The sequence below is a fragment of the Dendropsophus ebraccatus genome, chromosome 9 (genome assembly GCF_027789765.1).
Source record: "Dendropsophus ebraccatus isolate aDenEbr1 chromosome 9, aDenEbr1.pat, whole genome shotgun sequence".
In the NCBI taxonomy this organism is placed as follows: Eukaryota; Metazoa; Chordata; class Amphibia; order Anura; family Hylidae; genus Dendropsophus; species Dendropsophus ebraccatus.
In genome coordinates, this window is record NC_091462.1 from 65,669,573 (window position 1) to 65,688,184 (window position 18,612).

Consider the following 18,612-nt stretch of genomic DNA (forward strand, 5'->3'; position numbering starts at 1 on the left):
AAGTGATAGCTGGAGACTGCTACACCCTGATGAAAGGGATTTCACGCACTTCTCCCATGTGCATCAATCTTGGTCTCACATTGATTACCTACTACTCAGCCCTTGTTTGTTGGCGACCCTGCTTTATACACATGGGAGAACCGGTGATCTCAGATCATGCACCAATTGTTAAATTCCAGACATCATCCGCCAAATCAACTGATTTCGTCTGAAGATTTCTGGCTTACTTGTCCAAAGATGAATCTTTTCAGGAATTGCTGAAAGGATGGTGGATGGAATTTGAATTTCATAACAGTGGTCATAGGAATGACCCGACACTATATTAGGACAGACAAAACTGTGCTTAAGGGTCACCTGATATCACATTGTGCTAGAGTCACTGTTGTACATTTTTTTTTTGCAGAAATCAATAGTCCAGGTGATTTTAGGAAACTTTGTAATTGGGTTTATTAGGCAAAAATGCAATTTTTTGCATTTAAAAAGCCTTTTCCCAGGTCCCCTCCCTTCTTTCTGTCATCCACTGAAAAAAATCAGGAAATTGTGACTTGTTGCATCAGACACAACCCTGTCTGTTCTATAGAGAGGGAAGGGGGGAGGACGTAGGACAGAGTTAGCCGGTAGCAGAGAGCTGAGAACAAAGGTTTACACACACATGGAGCTGGGTGACAGCGTATTCAGAGGTCAGAGAGGTCAGTGCTGACTGTCAGAGAAGATAGAGGGTGATGTTGCTGTAGATCAACTTTTTGTTGTCCTGTTTTGGTGTTTTATTTTTATCTCTCCATAGGAGAACAATGAAGACAGGGGGGAGAGCTTTAAACTGCTTTTTCATGATAAAAATTCATTTTTCAGCTTATAAACCCAATTACAAAGTTTCTTAAAATCGCCTGGACTACTGATTTCTGCAAAAAAAAATTCACGACAGTGACTCTTTAAGAACAAAACGAAGCAAGGTTATATGGCAGCCAGCACTGCCTTACGGGAATCCTACTCTAGATTCTTGAGATCTCCTACTCAGGAAAATAAGAAGCACTAGCAAACTGCACATTCGCAAAAGTATAGGTCTCAAATTGATACTGACTTGTTCAGACATGGCAACAAAGCAGGTAGATTATTGGCGAAACTGGTAAAGGGCAGGATGGCGGCTTCACATATTCAGGTCCTTAAAGATAGCCAAGGTGTCCCCCATACCAAACCCAAAACAATTAATACTCATCTGAATTAATTTTATAAGAAATTGTATTTTGCAACTCCAGGGGATCGGTCGGAAGGGGTGAAATTTCTTCAAACTTTATCCCTCCCCACGATCTCGGCTAAACAGCGAGAATTTCTAAACTCTGACATCACTGGAGACAAGAGGAAGCCACGATTAAAAGCTTAGCTAATGGCAAGTCGCCGGGCCCGGATGGGTATCCAGGGGAGTTTTATAAATTGTTAGCCCCCCAAATTTCTACAACCCTGGCTTATTTTTTTAATACTATACTTACATACTGGTGATATTTCTCAGGCAGCCAAACTTGCGTATATAAAAGTACTCCCAAAGCCGGACAAGAATCTCTCGGATCCCGGGTCTTATTAATCAGGACCTGAAACTAATATCTAAAATCTTAGCCAACCATTTAGCATCCTTTCTTCTTGATCTCATTGGGTCTCACTAAATTGGCTTTGTACGTTACAGAGCTGGCGTGACTAATATTTGTAAAGTGATAATGGTACTGGATAGGGTGCAGCACCAACCTCAGCCAGGGGAGTGTCCAGCTTTGCTCACACTTGATGCAGAGAAAGCTTTTGATAATGTACAATGGGACTGGCTAGGATCGGTGCTGGAAAAATTTGGTATCACAGGCAACTTTAGGATTTTTTTTTATCAGGACTTTATCAAGACTTACGGGTGCAGATCCATTTTCCTGGAGTGTTGTCTGTGCCCCTGCCTCTCGAGAAAGGTACCAGGCAGGGGTACCCTTTGTCGCCCCTCCTGTTTGATCTTGCCATTGCCATTGACTTGTTTGAGGGAATTGGGAAAGGCTCTAAATCCTTGAAAGCTGCACTTTTTGCGGATGATTTATTATTATTTCCGCATAACCCAAGCTCTTGTGTGCCCCGGATAGTAGACTTTTAAAATTATTTTGGGGGCTTTTCGGGTTATAAGATTAATATTTCGAAGAGTAAAATCCTTCCTTTAGGACATACACAGCCAGATTGGCTGCCTGTTGCGGCCAGTTGTGACTTTAAAATGGCCCCCTCGTCCACCAAGTATTTGGGCATTCGCATAGGCAAAACTTTGAATACTCTTTATGCCCTAAATTATGCTCCCATAATTTCTAAGATGACAACTGAACTTCATAAATGGGGCTCTTTGCTATCCTTTTTGGGACAATGTCATCTGATCAAAATGATCAGCTTCCCACATCTCCTTTATCCATTTCAGACATTGCCATTCCTTCTGAAGCACAAGGATATCCAGAGGCTTCATAAGGCGTTTGCAACTTTTTTGTGGAGAGGAAAGCACCCGAGAATTTCCCTGCAGAAACTTATGTTGGGTAAATTGGATGGGGGAGTAAATTTTCCTTGTATTAGAGGCTATAACTTGGCCTGTAACTTCCGACATGTTCTTGACTGGTTGCACGGTTCTTCTTTTTTTTCTAATAATGTTTTAGAACAGGCGTTAGCCCATCCTTGCAACCTTAACAGTTTATTGCATACTGTTTATGCTAAGTTTTTGCACGCCATGAAAGGTTCGATCTTGCTGAGAGACACCATTGCGACATGGAAAGCACTTAGAAAGGCCTATGATTTGCCCTTTTTACTGTGTAAGTATTTGCCTCTCTCCCGTCATCCAGAGCTCTTTCAGGGACAACCTGCTCCATGGTTGGAACAATGGGCCAGAGAGGCCTTAAAGAGGTAAGTGATTTCATGGATCGTCAGGCTCACAAATGGCTTTCGATTCCTGGAACTCATGATCTATATCTTAACCAACTATATAACTTCTGTACGACCAGGGTGGCAAACATGGCCAAGGAATCACCAAAGAAGGCCTTTGATGACTTGATGGGTACAAGGTCTTCTAAGGTATCTGTTTCCTTCTTATATGTAACCCTCCGGAAATATAAAGCTAAACTTACCAAGTCGGATCTTTTTAAAACTTGGTCCAGATGGACCCAGGATCCTTAAATTACGGATGTTATGCTGTCTGGTTGGGCACGAGTGTGGAGGTGTCTCATAAAAGAAAGATGGCGTGAAACATATTTCAAACTGGCACACGGAGCACTTTTCGGTTTTAATATACTTCCGTCACCCTCCTTCCCGGACAGAATAACCTCCTGCCCCAAATGTCAGACCCCTCTTACCAACTTGTGGCATGGGATGTGGGATTGCTCCTATACTGCTCATCGTATTGACACGAAGCATCATAAAAACAAGAGCACAATTCTTTTTTTCCAAAAATGGAGACCTTTTATTGTGACACACTATGATCAGGCAGCCATTGAAGACATTGTTCGCCCCTTTAGTCTAACCAAATGGTATTGCAAGGTGGATCTCTCCAACTCACTTGGCGCTCTTAGGCTCCCTTAGCTAATTTGTCTGGTTTTGTTGCTTTCATTAGTTTGAGGCTGAGCTCCTCCTTACTTTTATCGCTCTCTATGTTCTTATGCTATGTTCTTAGTGTAGGCCCTGATTTATCTGTTACACATAGTGGCACTTTCTTTGATGTTGCCCTACTGTAGTTGGAGTATGTTATATGATTGTATACCGTGGAACTTTGGTTTATAATACGACCTTGGTGCTTTTAACGATTTGAATTATACTGATTAGGGATGAGCGAACCGAACCGTAACGAACCAGATTCGTTACGAACTTTGCAAAAAGTTCGAACTTTGAGAAAGTTCATGACGAATCTGGTTAAAATAACAATAACAAATAAAATCAAATACATCTTTAGGCTAGGTTCAGACTATGTAACTGTGCGGCTGTATTTGCGGCTGTAATTGTGTGGCGGTATTTTTGGTGGTTCATGCGTACGCTGGAAAGTATACGATATACGGCTGCACAGTGCACACTATGTATGAATCTACGGCCCTATCGTAAACGGACCCGTAAAAAATGAACAAGACCATTGTTTGCAGCTGGAAATGCGGCCGTGGATTGACAGGCGGTCCGTACGGAGTACTTCAAAAATAGCCGGCAATGATGCCGAATGCCGATGCCTCTAATAGTTAATATATTAAATAATTAAAACACATTTTCTTTGTAATAAAGTCCCTTTCGTTGTTCAATAATTTAATTCTAACGAATCCATCATTGTGCAATTAAATATACTGTTAAAATAAATATATATAAATAAATGTATATTTATATATATATTTATTTTTTGACAGTATTTTTAATAGCAAAATAATGGATTCGTTAGAATTAAATTATTGAACAACGAAACTGATTTTATTTCAACGAAAATGTGTTTTATTAATTAAATATTAATTAGTACAGGAAGCTCCAGTAAGCCGTTAATTCATATTGCCGGCAATAGAGCTTTCTGTACTAATCATCACTTTACTTTAATTAAAACATCAAATGTTTCTTCTAATTATGTTATCACAATAGCATTGTTAGAAGAAACATTTAGAATTATATGTGCGCTCAGCTGATTGGCTGATCAGCTCAGCGCACATATAATTAGCGGGTCCGAAACACAATGACTTCATTGTGCTGCGGACCAGCGTAGAGGACACATCGGGGTGAGTATAGAGCTCTCCCCACCCCCTCCCCAGCACTGCACCCCTCCCAGCAAGGAAGGGGGGTCACTTAACCCCTTCCTTGCTGGGATGGGTGAAGTCTGACATCAGTCTGGCCCCAAGGGGTTAAGGGGGATGCAATACATCCTTCCTTAACCCCTTGGGGGCCAGACTGTAAGCAGCGATCTGTTAAGATGCTGCATACTGTAAGGAGCACAACACCGCTCACAATGATGGGTGTTGTGCTCCTGTTTGTGTGTTTTTTGTGTGTTTCTCCCTTTTTGTTTTTCAGATATCGGTATCCTGGGGATTACGTCGGTTTCCGTGGACTACGTCGATGACCAGCGGTTGTTTTTTTTTTTTTTTAATAAAATGGTCAATGAGGGGTGTGAGGGTGTTTTTATTTGAATAAAAATTTTTTTTAACTTGTGTCTTGTCTTTATTTCTTTACTTTATAGACTTAGTAGTGGAAGCCGTCTAATAGACGGAATCCATTAATAAGTTGGGGCCTAGTGTTAGCCGGTATAAAATGGCTAACACTAACCCCCTATTATTACCCCAGTACCCAATGCCACCAGGGGTACTGGGAAGAGCCGGGTGCCAGTGGTCCAGGAGCGTCAAAATTGGCGCTCCTGGACCGGGCGGCAGCAGGCTGGTAAGATTTAGGCTGGGGAGGGCCTAAACCAATGGCTCTTCCCACCCTGGTGTTACCAGGCTGCTGTCGTTTGGTTTTTAACCCGGCTGGTTATAAAAATAGGGGGGACCCTATGCGTTTTTTTTTTAATTATTTATTTATTTTAAAAAAACCGCATAGGGTCCCCCCTATTTTTATAACCAGCCGGGTTAAAAACCAAACGACAGCAGCCTGGTAACACCAGGGTGGGAAGAGCCATTGGTTTAGGCCCTCCCCAGCCTAAATCTGACCAGCCTGCTGCCGCCCGGTCCAGGAGCGCCAATTTTGACGCTCCGGGACCACTGGCACCCGACTCTTCCCAGTACCCCTGGTGGCATTGGGTATTGGGGTAATAATGCGGGGTTAGTGTTACCCATTTTATACCGGCTAACACTAGGCCCCAACTTAGTAATGGATTCCGTCTATTAGACGGCTTCCACTACTAAGTCTATAAAGTAAAGAAATAAAGACAAGACACAAGTTAAAATTTTTTTTTATTCAAATAAAAACACCCCCACACCCCTCATTGACCATTTTATTAATAAAAAACAACAAACAACCGCTGGTCATTGGCGTAGTCCACGGAATCCGACGTAATCCCCAGGATACCGATATCTGAAAAACAAAAAGGGAGAAACACACAAAAAACACACAAACAGGAGCACAACACCCATCATTGTGAGTGGTGTTGTGCTCCTTACAGTATGCAGCATCTTTACAGATTGCTGCTTACAGTCTGGCCCCCAAGGGGTTAAGGGAGGATGTATTGCATCCCTCTTAACCCCTTGGGGGCCAGACTGATGTCAGACTGCACCCATCCCAGCAAGGAAGGGGTTAAGTGACCCCCCTTCCTTGCTGGGAGGGGTGCAGTGCTGGGGAGGGGGTGGGGAGAGCTCTATACTCACCCCAATGTTGTCTCTTCGCTGGTCCGCAGCACAATGAAGTCACTGTGCTGCGGACCCGCTAATTATATGTGCGCTGAGCCGATCAGCCAATCAGTTGAGCGCACATATAATTCTAAATGTTTCTTCTAATAATGCTATTGTGATAACATAATTAGAAGAAACATTTGATGTTTTAATTAAAGTAAAGTGATGATTAGTACAGAAAGCTCTATTGCCGGCAATATGAATAAACGGCTTAATGGAGCTTCCTGTACGAATTAATATTTAATTAATAAAACACATTTTCGTTGAAATAAAATCAGTTTCGTTGTTCAATAATTTAATTTAAATGAATCCATCATTGTGCAATTAAATATACTGTCAAAAAATAAATATATATATATATATAAATATACATTTATTTATATATATATTTATTTTAACAGTATATTTAATTGCAAAATGATGGAATTGTTTAAATTTAATTATTGAACAATGAAAGGGACTTTATTACAACGAAAATGTGTTTTATTAATTCAATATATTAACCATGAGAGGCATCGCATCGGCATACTGCAGAGGATCGCAAACCCCGGTAATAGCAATTCATGTAAACTGTGTTCCCTGCTTTCCCAGATGCATCCAGAGGTGTATGCATCAATTTCTTAAGATTTTATTTGTTATTTTTAGTTGAACCAGATTTCAAAGTAAATGACCGTATGTTTTGAGCCGCATGTCTATTTTTTCCCACGGCCGTAGTTTCATACGCACATTTACAGCCGCATAAAAAATACAGCTGCACACATACATAGTGTGAACATAGCCTTAGAAAGTGATGCAAACACCTCTGGAATGCATCTGGGAAAGCAGGGAAACAGTATTAGAGGAATCGCCATTACGGGGTTAGCGATCCTCTGCAATAATGCCGATGCCTCTAATGGTTAATATATTTAATTAATAAAACACACTTTCGTTGTAATAAAGTCCCTTTCGTTGTTCAATAATTTAATTAAAACAAATCCATCATTGAGCAATTAAATATACTGTTAAAATAAATATATATATAAATAAATGTATATTTATATATATATATTTATTTTTTTACAGTATATTTAATTGCACAAGTATGGATTTGTTTAAATTAAATTATTGAACAACAAAACAAATTTTATTACAACGAAAATGTGTTTTATTAATTAAATATTAACTATTACAGGAAGCTCTATTAAGCCGTTAATTCATATTGCCGGTAAAAGATCAAACTGTAATAATCAATACTTTACTTTAATTAAAACATAAAATGTTTCTTCTAATGATGCTATCACAATAGCATTATTAGAAGAAGCATTTTTATAATCATGAGTAAAATCAAAAGGGATAAATCATGTATCCAAATGTCTTAAAAGCAGTTAGCAAGATTAATTTTGGTGCACAAGCACCGCTCACCACTCCAGGAGGTCGGATCTCTAGCGTCCCCGGTAAGCGCACGCTTGTCTGTTCAAAAGTCTCTGACGTCAGCAGCCTCAGTATCGGTGAGTGACAGCGGGGCCCCGCTGTCTTTCAGTGATTAATGCTGAATGCTGATTGGGGTGTCTTTGCTCAAGTTTATGGGGTGCCAAACGCCTTTCAGAGTACTTCTCTACTCCTTAGTCAGTGGCTAAGAGTTTGGCACCCCATAAACTTGAGCAAAGACACCCCAACATTCAGCATTAATCACCCCACTGTCACTCACCGATACTGAGGCTGCTGACGTCAGAGACTTTTGAACAGACAAGCGTGCGCTTACCAGGGACGCTAGAGATCCGACCTCCTGGAGTGGTGAGCGGTGATTATGCACCAAAATGGATACATGGTTTATCCCTTTTGAATGTGCCGCAACTAAGCCGTCATTACAAACGAAGCTCTTACAACAGAGCAAATCCTGCAGTACGGCCATGCACCAGCTACAAGTTCAAAAGTTCACATCAGCCCACACAAACAGGCTGTAATCAAAGTTTTACAACTGTAACTTTCTTTTAATATACACTTAACTGCTGAACCCTCCAAAAGTTGATACAACATATGGGATAACAATCCCCGTGCGCTTCTAGTGCCCTGCACTGTCCATCCTGAACTAAGTGCTACCAAACTACTGTGCCCATCATTTGTCGGCTTCACTATCCATGATGGGAGTTGTATTCCACTACTGTTATTAAGGTTGATCTCTGCTCTTGTGAATGCATCTTTTGTTTATTAACTTTTATTAATATATTAGTACAATCATATATTCTAAGTAATCTATGCTAACTAATTTTTATATGCATTTTATCGCTCCTCTGGTAATTCATTTATGTTAACCATTATCTTATTATTGTATATTTTTCCATATGTATTTCTCCATATGTATTTTTTCCATTGCTCATTAATTTTGTTTTATGATATGGTCTTATTGATTCAGTAAATAACCGATTTATGACTATTAATTTGTATTTATTTATTTATCATTATCTGTGACAGACTTTTGGGTTGTTATTTACTCATGATTATAATTATATGATTATAAAAATGTTTCTTCTAATAATGCTATTGTGATAGCATCATTAGAAGAAACATTTGATGTTTTAATTAACCCATAGCCGCACCATGCAGTTATAGTACGTCCTGGCAGGAGGTTAGTTTCCGCACCAGGACGTACTATAACTTCCCGGCTCCCGGTGCTCACTGTTTATGTAAACAGTGACCGGGAGCTGAAACTAGACTGTCAGCTGATAGCTGACAGTTTAGTGAAGCCGTTCCTGGACCCCCAGCAGGGGTCCAGGAAAGGCAATCACCGGCATCAGGGGATCGGTAAAGATCCACTGATGCTGGTGCACAGTCATCAGTAACCCCCGCTCCCGGTCTCTGCTGAGGTCCGGGACCGGGGGAAGCTGGGGCAGAGATCCCTCCCTCTCCTCCCCTGCCTCTGATGACCCCCCCTTCCCCCACGATCGGAGCCCCCCCCCCGCACTTGATCGGCGCCCCCCCTCCCCCCCACGATTCCCGCGGCCCCCCCCCGCGATAGCCACGCCCCCTGGTCCCGGGACTCACCCTGAGCTCAGGGATCCAGGGACGGCCTCCTCCTGGGAAGCATGTGACCAGCGTTTCTCCAATGATGCTGGTCACATTGCTTCTCTGTACTGTGATTGACAGCTCTGTGATCAGAGCTGTCAATCACAGTGTCTGACAGTGAGGACCCCAGAGGCTGGATGCAGGGTCTGATCCCCCACTAGCTGAATGCTATGTGAGGAGATCAGAGCCTGCATCCACATAGTGTATACACAAAACACACACACATAATAAATACCCCCTCCCCTGTGATCTCCCAGTGATAAGGGAGATCTTAGTCAGCGTCAGTTAGAAAGCGCCAGTCAGTGTCCGTTAGTAATCGTTAGTCAGTGTCCGTTAGTAACCGTCAGTCAGTGTCTGTTAGTAAGTGTCAGTCAGTGTGCATTAGTAAGCATCAGTCAGTGTCTGTTAGTAAGCGTCAGCCAGCAATCGTTAGTCAGTGTCCGTTAGTAAGCGTCAGTCAGTGTCCGTTAGTAATCGTTAGTCAGTGTCCGTTAGTAAGCGTCAGTCAGTGTCCTTTAGTAAGCGTCAGTCAGTGTCTGTTAGTGTCAGTCAGCGTGCATTAGTAAGCGCCAGTCAGTGTCTGTTAGTAAGCGTCAGTCAGTGTCCGTTAGTAATCGTTAGTCAGTGTCCGTTAGTAAGCGTCAGTCAGTGTCCATTAGTAAGCGTCAGTCAGCGTCCGTTAGTGTCAGTCAGCGTGCATTAGTAAGCGCCAGTCAGTGTCTGTTAGTAAGCGTCAGACAGCGTCCGTTAGTAATCGTTAGTCAGTGTCCGTTAGTAAGCGTCAGTGTCCGTTAGTAATCGTTAGTCAGTGTCCGTTAGTAAGTGTCAGTCAGTGTCCGTTAGTAATCATTAGTCAGTGTCCGTTAGTAAGCGTCAGTCAGCATCCGTTAGTAAGTGTCAGTCAGCGTGCATTAGTAAGCGCCAGTCAGTGTCTGTTAGTAAGCGTCAGTCAGTTTCCGTTAGTAACCGCCAGTGTCTGTTAGTAAGCATCAACGTCCGTTAGTGTCAGTGTCTGTTAGTGTAATTCAGCGTCCGTTAATAAACATCAGCCTTCGTTAGTGTCAGTAAACGTCGTTGCATTTACTGCTACAGTAGGAGTGCACACACAGACAGAGGTGCTCCTTCTCTTCTGAGCCGTGTTGTGCGCCCATACAATTTTTTACGTTCACAAATTGGGTATTTTCTTACTCAGGAGAAATTGCTTTACAAATTTTGGGGGGCTTTTGCTTCTCCAAGCTTTTTGGAATTTGGAAAATTTGGGGTTTCACTAACGTGTAAGTGTGAAAAATGTGATTTTTAATGTTCATGGGCCCCTTTTGCAAAAAACTGTGAAAAACCTGTGGGGTCAAAATGCCCACTGTACCCCTTGTTACGTTCCTTAAGGGGTGTAGTTTTCAAAATGGGGTCACTTGTGGGGTGTTCCCACTGTCTCAGCACTAGGGGGGCTCTGTAACTGTAACATGGTCTCCTACATTTATTCCAGCCAAATCCACGCTCCAAAATCCAAAGGGTGCTCCCTCTCTTCTAAGCCATGTTGTGCGCTTGTGCAGCACTTTATGTCCACAAATGGGGTATTAATAAAAACTGCAGATTCAGAGGAATAAATGTTTTATTACATTTTACTTTTTATAGCTGGCTTGGTATGAAAAAAATAGGATTGAATTGGGATCTCTGCAAAGAAAGTGGAAATTTTTACTTTCCACACTTTCTTTGAAGTTATTCCTGTGAAATGCGTAAAGGGTTAAAAAACTGTATGAATGTCAATTTGAATACTTGAAAGGGTGAAGATTTCAAAATGGGGTGAATTATGGGCGTTTTCTAGTAAACAGGCCTCTAGAATATGCTTCAAAACTGATCTGGTCCCTAAAAAAATCTGAGTTTAAATTTTCACAAACATTTTGAAAGTTGCTACTAAACAATTACGGTCTCTAAAATCCCCCAAAAAAGTTAAAGCATGTTCACCAAATGCTGCCAATATAAAGTAGACTTGTTATAGATATGAATTAATCAATAATTTATGTGGTATAACTATCTTCCTTATTGGCAGAAACTTTCAAATCTAGAGAAATGCAATAATTTTTACATTTTTCACAACATTTTGGAGTTTTTCACAAAAAAATGCTAAAGGTATCAATCCAAATTTACCACTAACATAAAGTAGAATATGTCACAAAAAAACAATATTGGAATCACAAGGATTGATAAAAGCATTCCAAAGTTACAGAGGCATAAAATGACACATGTCATATTTGAAAAATTTGGCTGTGTCATAAATGCCAAAACTGGCTGTGTCCCCTAAGGGTTAAAATACAGTTTGTTTTTTTACCGGCAATATGAATTACCGGCTTAATAAAGCTTCCTGTAATAATTAATATTTAATTAATAAAACACATTTTAGTTGTAATAAAATTAGTTTTGTTGTTCAATAATTTAATTTAAACGAATCCATACCTGTGCAATTAAATATACCATAAAAAAAAAAAAAATATATATATATAAATATACATTTATTTATATATTTATTTTAACAGTATATTTAATTGCACAATGATGGATTTGTCTTAATTAAATTATTGAACAACGAAAGGGACTTTATTACAACGAAAATGTGTTTTATTAATTAAATACTGTATATTAACCATTAGAGGAGTCGGCATTATTGCCGATTTGCCGTTTTTTGTTTTTTTTTCACTATTTTTGCACTTTGGTATTTTCCACTTTTTTCATTGTAATAGCAACTGCAAGTACACGAAACTATACCCTATCAGACTCCCACTATTGTAACTGCAATTATTCAGCCGTTATTGCAAGGTTCGTTTTCGGTTCGGTTCGTAAGAATCCGAACTTCAGGAAAGTTTTCAAAAGTTCGCTCATCCCTAATACTGATGTATGATTTCTTACTTTATATGAAAATTTGAATAAAATTTGTTTAAAAAATAAATAAAAAATTATGACTCAAATTATCACTCAAACTATGATTCAAAGATGACAGCTGCCTCCGATTAACAGCTGCAGATGATCGGTGGTTGTATAGTGGGGAGATCGCTCCTCCGGGACGTTGTCCCGGAGGAGCGATCTCTGTACCTGCTGCCGGCCGGGGATCGCTCCAAGATGATGCCGTCCCCGACTCGGCACTTGTTTGTTTTCGGCTGCAGCAGCCGAAAGCAAACGAGTGCTGATCTCATTGATCTTTTTGATGAGAGATCAAAGTGCATATACTAGAAGTCCCCCAGGGGGGCTTCTAGTATATGTGTAAAAGTAAAAAAAAAGTATTCTTTTTAGTAAAAAGCCCTCTCCCCTAATAAAAGTCAGAATCACCCCCCTTTTTCCATGTTATAAATAAAAATAAACAAATAAATAAACATGTTTGCTATCGCCGTGTCCGTAATCGCCCGAACTATTAATTAATCACATTTCTGATCTCACACGGTAAATGGAGTAAGCGCCAAAAAATCCCAAAGTGCAAAATTGTGCATTTTTGGTCGCATCAAATCCAGAAAAATTGTAATAAAAAGCGATCAAAAAGTTGTATATGCGCAATCAAGGTACCTATAGAAAGTAAACATCATGGCGCAAAAAATGACACCTCACACAGCCCCATAGACCAAAGGATAAAAGCGCTTTAAGCCTGGGAATGGAGCAATTTTATGTGATGTATATTTATTAACAATGGTTTGAATTTTTTACAGGCCATCAGATAGAATAAAAGTTATACATGGTATATATTGTTTTGATCGTAACGACTTGAGGAACATATATAACAAGTCAGTTTTACCCCAGGGCAAACGGTGTAAAAACACAAACCCCCCAAATAAAAGAAATGCGTTTTCTTTTTTTCAATTTCACCACACTTTGAATTTTTTTCTGGTTTCGCAGTGTACTTTATGCAAAAATTCAGCCTGTCATTGCAAAGTACAATTAGTGGCACAAAAAATAAGGGCTCATGTGGGTTTCTAGGTAAAAAATGCAAATGCTATGGCTTTTTAAACACAAGGAGGAAAAAATGAAAATGCAAAAATTTAAATTGTCCGGGTCCTCTAAGGGTTAAAGGGGTTATCCAGCATTACAAAAACATGGCCACTTTGCTCCAGAGACAGCCCCACTCTTGTCTCCAGTTTGGGTGGGGTTTTGTAATTCAGTTCCATTGAAGTGAATGGAGCTTAATTTCCAATCACACCTGAGCTGGAGACAACAGTGGTGTTGTCTCTGGATGAAAGTGGTCATGTTTTTGTGGCGCTGGATAACCCCTTTATAAAAAAGTATTTAGCATATAAAAGATAACTTTTATTTATTTATTTTTTTGTCCAGCTTCAGCTTTAAAAAAGTTGTGGGGCCCCCATCTGATTTTACCAAGTAGCCTTCACCACCCTTTACCATCTATCACTAGGTATTATAGCTAGAGAAAAGGTAAGACTTATGCAGGAAAAAGGGTAAAGTCTACAGGTTTGTCCAGCAGATTCTGCAGAGACAGGTTGTGGCTATAAAAAGCCATCATGATAGTCTAGGCAAGAGAGAAAAAAAGAAAGTTAAAGCGACTCTGTACCCACAATCTGACCCATTTAAACCACTTGTACCTTTGGATAGCTGCTTTTAATCCAAGATCTGTCCTGCGGTCCATTTGGCAGGTGGTGCAGTTATTGTCCCGAAAAAGCAGCTTTTAAACTTACAGCCCCATGCCCAACGGGGGTGTCTGTGTCCTAACTTTGCACCACCCCTTCATTCCTTCTCCCCCCCCTCCATCATTAGGAATGCCACTGAAACATTTTCTCCTGTCTGAACATTGCACAGGTGTCTTAACGATACAGCCCATGTGCCGGGCTGACACAGGTGGGGTATAGGAAACAATCTGCCTGGAGCATTCCTAATGATGAGGGGGGCGGGGAGGAGGGACAGAGAGGTTGTGCCAGCCTAATGCATATACAAACTAGGCCACGCCCATTGGGCACGGGGCTGCAAGTTTAAAAGTTGTTTCTTAGGACAATAACTGCATCGCCTGCCGAACAGACCCCAGGACAGATCTTGGATTAAAAGAAGCTATCCAAAGGTACAAGCGGTTTGGGGGGGGGGGGGTCAGATTGTGGTTATAGAGTCGCTTTAAAGGGGTTATTCAGAGTTAGAAAAACATGGCCACTTTCTTCCAGACGCAGCAGCACTGTTGTCTCTCGTTCAGCAGTGGTTTGCAATTAAGCTCCATTCACATAAGCAAAACTGAGTTGCAAAACTCCACTCCAGTACTGGATTATAACAGGTCCGTTTCGGGCGGTAGCCTGGGGCCCTGAGCTCCTGGGGGACCCATGGCCACCAAAACAGACTTATACTTTCAGTGGTGTATTGTCCCTGGCTACAGTGTTATACAGGCATTATAGATTGGTATGATTGGTAACATCTTTATGTGTTTAGGGTGTTTTGCTCGGTAGCTGCATGGAGGTCATAGTTCATCACTGTATGGTGATAATATTGGTTCCTCGTGTATCAGTAACAATGTTATACCATAACTATTTTTTTTTCTTTTATATGGCAATCCACCAGATTCAAGCTTTCATTTTTCAGGGACCTCTTTAACCCCTTGCCGTAAGTAATCTGTATATATACGTTCCTACTGCACATACCCTGTGTAGTAGGAATGTAAATATATGTTCCTGTACAGATAGGGCTTCCTGGTGTGAGCGGGAGTGCTGCAGTCAGAGCGATCCCGCTCACATCAGTTCCGGGGCCGGAGCTGACTCTCATTAACCGCTTAAATGCCGTGATCTACAGTGATCGCGGCGTTTAAGGTGCTCAGTGACAGATCAAGCATCTCTCACTGAGTGATCGGGACCCCCGCAGCCGTGCGTGTGCATGTTCGTACAGGCGGGGGTAAGCTCCTTACCTCCGTCCTGTCGGATGGGCAATCCATGAATAGAGTCTGCTCTCAGGCAGGTGCTATACATAGATCGCCGATCACACTGATCTATGCTATGCTAAGGATTGCATATTTTACAGTAAATAAAAGTGTAAAAAAGTGTAATTAAAAAGTTATATAAAAGTATTAAAAAAACCCTTATAACCCCCCCCCCCCCCAATAAAAGTTTCAAAGACCCCCATGCCCATTATAAAAATAAATAAATACACATATTATATATCGTAGCATGCGGAATTGTCCGATCTATTAAAATATAACATTTTTTTCCCGCAAGGTAAACGGGGAAAAAAAAGCACCAGGATTGCTGATTTTATTAAATTATATATCTAAAAACAATTTTATAAAAAGCAATCAAAATTTTTCTGTTACACCAATTTGATACTAATAAAAAGTAGAGATCATGGCGCAAAAAATGACACCTTGACCAGCCCTGTAGGTGGAAAAATAAAAACGCTATGTCTCTTAGAAGGCTGGGAGGAACATTGCATTAATCTGACCCGAACTTTTGTGCATCAAAGGGCTCTGTCTTGAAGGGGTTAAAAAGAAAGATGCAATCTGATTGGTTGCTATGGGCAAATCCTTTGCATAAGGTTTGATAACTCTCCCTCATTATGTTTATATTCCAAGCAACCATAAAAGCCTGGCCCGATGTATTATATGGCATTCTACAGCATGTATTATCTTATCACTGAATTTGCCCCTGGTTAGATGCAAGTGCTCCAGCTCCTAAAATATTTTTTAAACAATACTTACACATTTGTTTTTGCTCCATAAGATAGTAAAGTGCTTATTAAAAGGTCATGGCCATTTTTTGCAGCCATATGTAATGGTGTATTTCCATCTTTATCGAAACAATTAATATCACCACCTTTAATTAGAGAGGGGAAAACAAGAGGTAAAAAATCATGGACATCTGAATTTATGCATCAAAATTCATAGTGCTTGTTTAAAAACATAGAACTACTTAAAAAAAACTTATCACTGCAAGGTTCTGCCCAAATATATATGTATGCTGAAATCTGGTCTTCCACTTTTGCAAGTTGGCACAGGCTTCCCCTGTCCACATCAGACTTGCAGGCAGCAAGCACCCACTACAGGTGGGGTTCCCTCTCTTTCAGCAACCACCAAGGTAGGAGTTCCCCTCCCACAGCAACCACCCTGTCCAGCATGTGGACTGAAGTATGCAGATCCAGTCAACAATCACTGTGCCACTCCTATTACAGTGACACTTGACTAGCTCATGGGTAGATGTATTCTCCAGTGACTTGTTCTTGAATGACTTGAGTTTCCCACCCTTTGTGGTGCACAGCTACTGGTTGGTTCTGTTGTGAGCTCGGCCAGTGATGTTATTTATTGTGACGCCAGTGCTAGTCCAGCACACAGGTGTGATGTTGGTCCCTGTTTGTATGTGGCGGGCTTGCATTCCCTAAAATGGTCGGTAACCTTCTCGGTTGTTGTGGGTCCCTTGGGCTCTTGTCATAGCAACCTGGAGTGGCGACTGACCCACCCGGATTGTCGGTACCGCCACCCACAGAAGAGGGGAAAAAAAACCCCAAAGTGTGCAGTAGTGTGTGTATAGGTGCAAACAGAGATGAGCAGCGTCCTGTGCGTTTGATAGAAAAATAAAACAACTTTACTGTATAAGTTTGGCAGGATAACTGTACACGTTTCACAGACAATAATAATCTTGATACATGCGTGAGTGCTTGAGGTAGGTGCTTCAGCAGAGCAGAAGTAGTAGTAGTGCTTTTCAGAAGGTAGAGACAAGAATAAAAGAGTTTGCCAGAGGAGCCCTATATCCAGTGTAGCCTTGTACTCTGCCTGAACTTTGGTAGAGATCATTAGTAGTGAAGTGATACTCGTAATCACAATTAGACTATGTCTGACCGCCTTCTGCCCCCTTGTGTCACAGAACCCGTCCTAGTTGGGTAGCACGAGCCCCAGCCGTGGTTATCTGGGTATAGCAAGGTGTCCGAGACTTCCCAGATACCTGCACTGCGCAGTAGTATACGTAGACCTTTTCTTTATGGTAGCTTTGTCCTACTGAAATCAGCTCCTCTTGTATCAGGAGTCTGTCCTGCACTTTGAAGATGTGTTCCTGGCATGGGCTGGGGTGTTCCTTGGTGGCTGCTCTCCTTTACTTGTGCTTAGCACTGCATAATATAAGTGGTAGTTACTTTAGAAAAACTCTTGGTCTCAAGCTGAATCTGTTCACAACGAAAGCTAGTCTGAACCGACTCTGTGTCACTGACATAGGTCCTGACAAAAGCCAGGCCCTGGCCTAACTAAAGCAGAGGCTGTCTTATTTTGTGTCCTCTCATTGAGAATCCGACAAGAACTGAACTGCACTTCCTCCACCAGAAACTATTCCTACAGGGGACTTTATGTGCCTGCCTGTGAGTGGTGGGGCGAGAAAGAGGCTAGAGAGGATAGGCAGAAAAAAAGAAGCACCTGAGATAGGTCAGCATAAAACACATGACATAGAAAACTTAACCCATTACTTCCTTCAGCTGTGCATGAGAAATAAATTGAAATATATAGAACAGTGACACCTAGTGGGGAAACTTAAAATACCTCATCCACCACGTAAACCTGAGAACTTTTGCACAGGTGCATAAAAGAAACACTAGCAGTGCGACACCACACCTTGTTACATTATTGCTTTATTTATTGTGTATTTAAATTACAATCTTTATAGAGTAGTTTCAGTTATGTGGACCCTGATGGTCCCTTCCTTATCCTGTTAAGCACCTTACAGTCACAACAAAAATGTCTTGTGATGTTATTTACCACTCTCTCACGAACACTCTGTATTTTGTTCCATTCAATATCTTGTTGCTAATCTTACCTATCAGATCTGTAACATGTCAGCCATTATCTGCTATATGCCATTTAATCCTGAAGGTTTATTCAAGCTGGTGCTGCTTTCTGGTTTGTGAGACAACCTGTGTTAATAGTTAATCCATACTGTGTTGACTCTAGGACCTAGGACACCACAGGAGGACCATTAGAAGAGTGTGTTAGGTGTGTATAGGTTGTTATATTATTTTTATAGAAATCCAAGCAACTTTAAAAAAAATATATTGAATGTCTGGAGTACTCTTGATCAATTCTGTCTGATCAATTCTGCCCCTGTCCAAACTCTGTTCGCTGTCTGCTTCAAGTCATTCTGAAACCTGTACACTGTACCTGAGACCTGATCCTGTTCCTTTAACTTGCTTCTAAGTCCTGTTGCCTTTTGGTTCCAACCTGATCCTGTTCCTGGACTCCGATACTGTCTTGACTTCTGCATCTCATGTATCTGCTGTGAAAATCTACTGTTTTCCACTGTGCCAAGTC

The 18,612-nt window shown here is 41.1% G+C and overlaps 1 protein-coding gene across 3 annotated transcripts in view; it reads right to left on the bottom strand.

The window, feature by feature from the left end:
* ANKRD44 (ankyrin repeat domain 44) overlaps positions 1-18,612 on the bottom strand; it is a 552,838-nt gene that overhangs the window by 266,738 nt on the left and 267,488 nt on the right. For all 3 annotated transcript variants that reach the window (XR_011364562.1, XM_069983563.1, XM_069983562.1), the window contains exon 10: positions 16,027-16,141. Coding sequence is in view for 2 of the 3 variants with exons in the window: in XM_069983563.1 (XP_069839664.1) it covers positions 16,027-16,141 (115 nt within the window). In the remaining variant the exon portion in view is untranslated. The remainder of the gene's footprint in view (positions 1-16,026; positions 16,142-18,612) is intronic.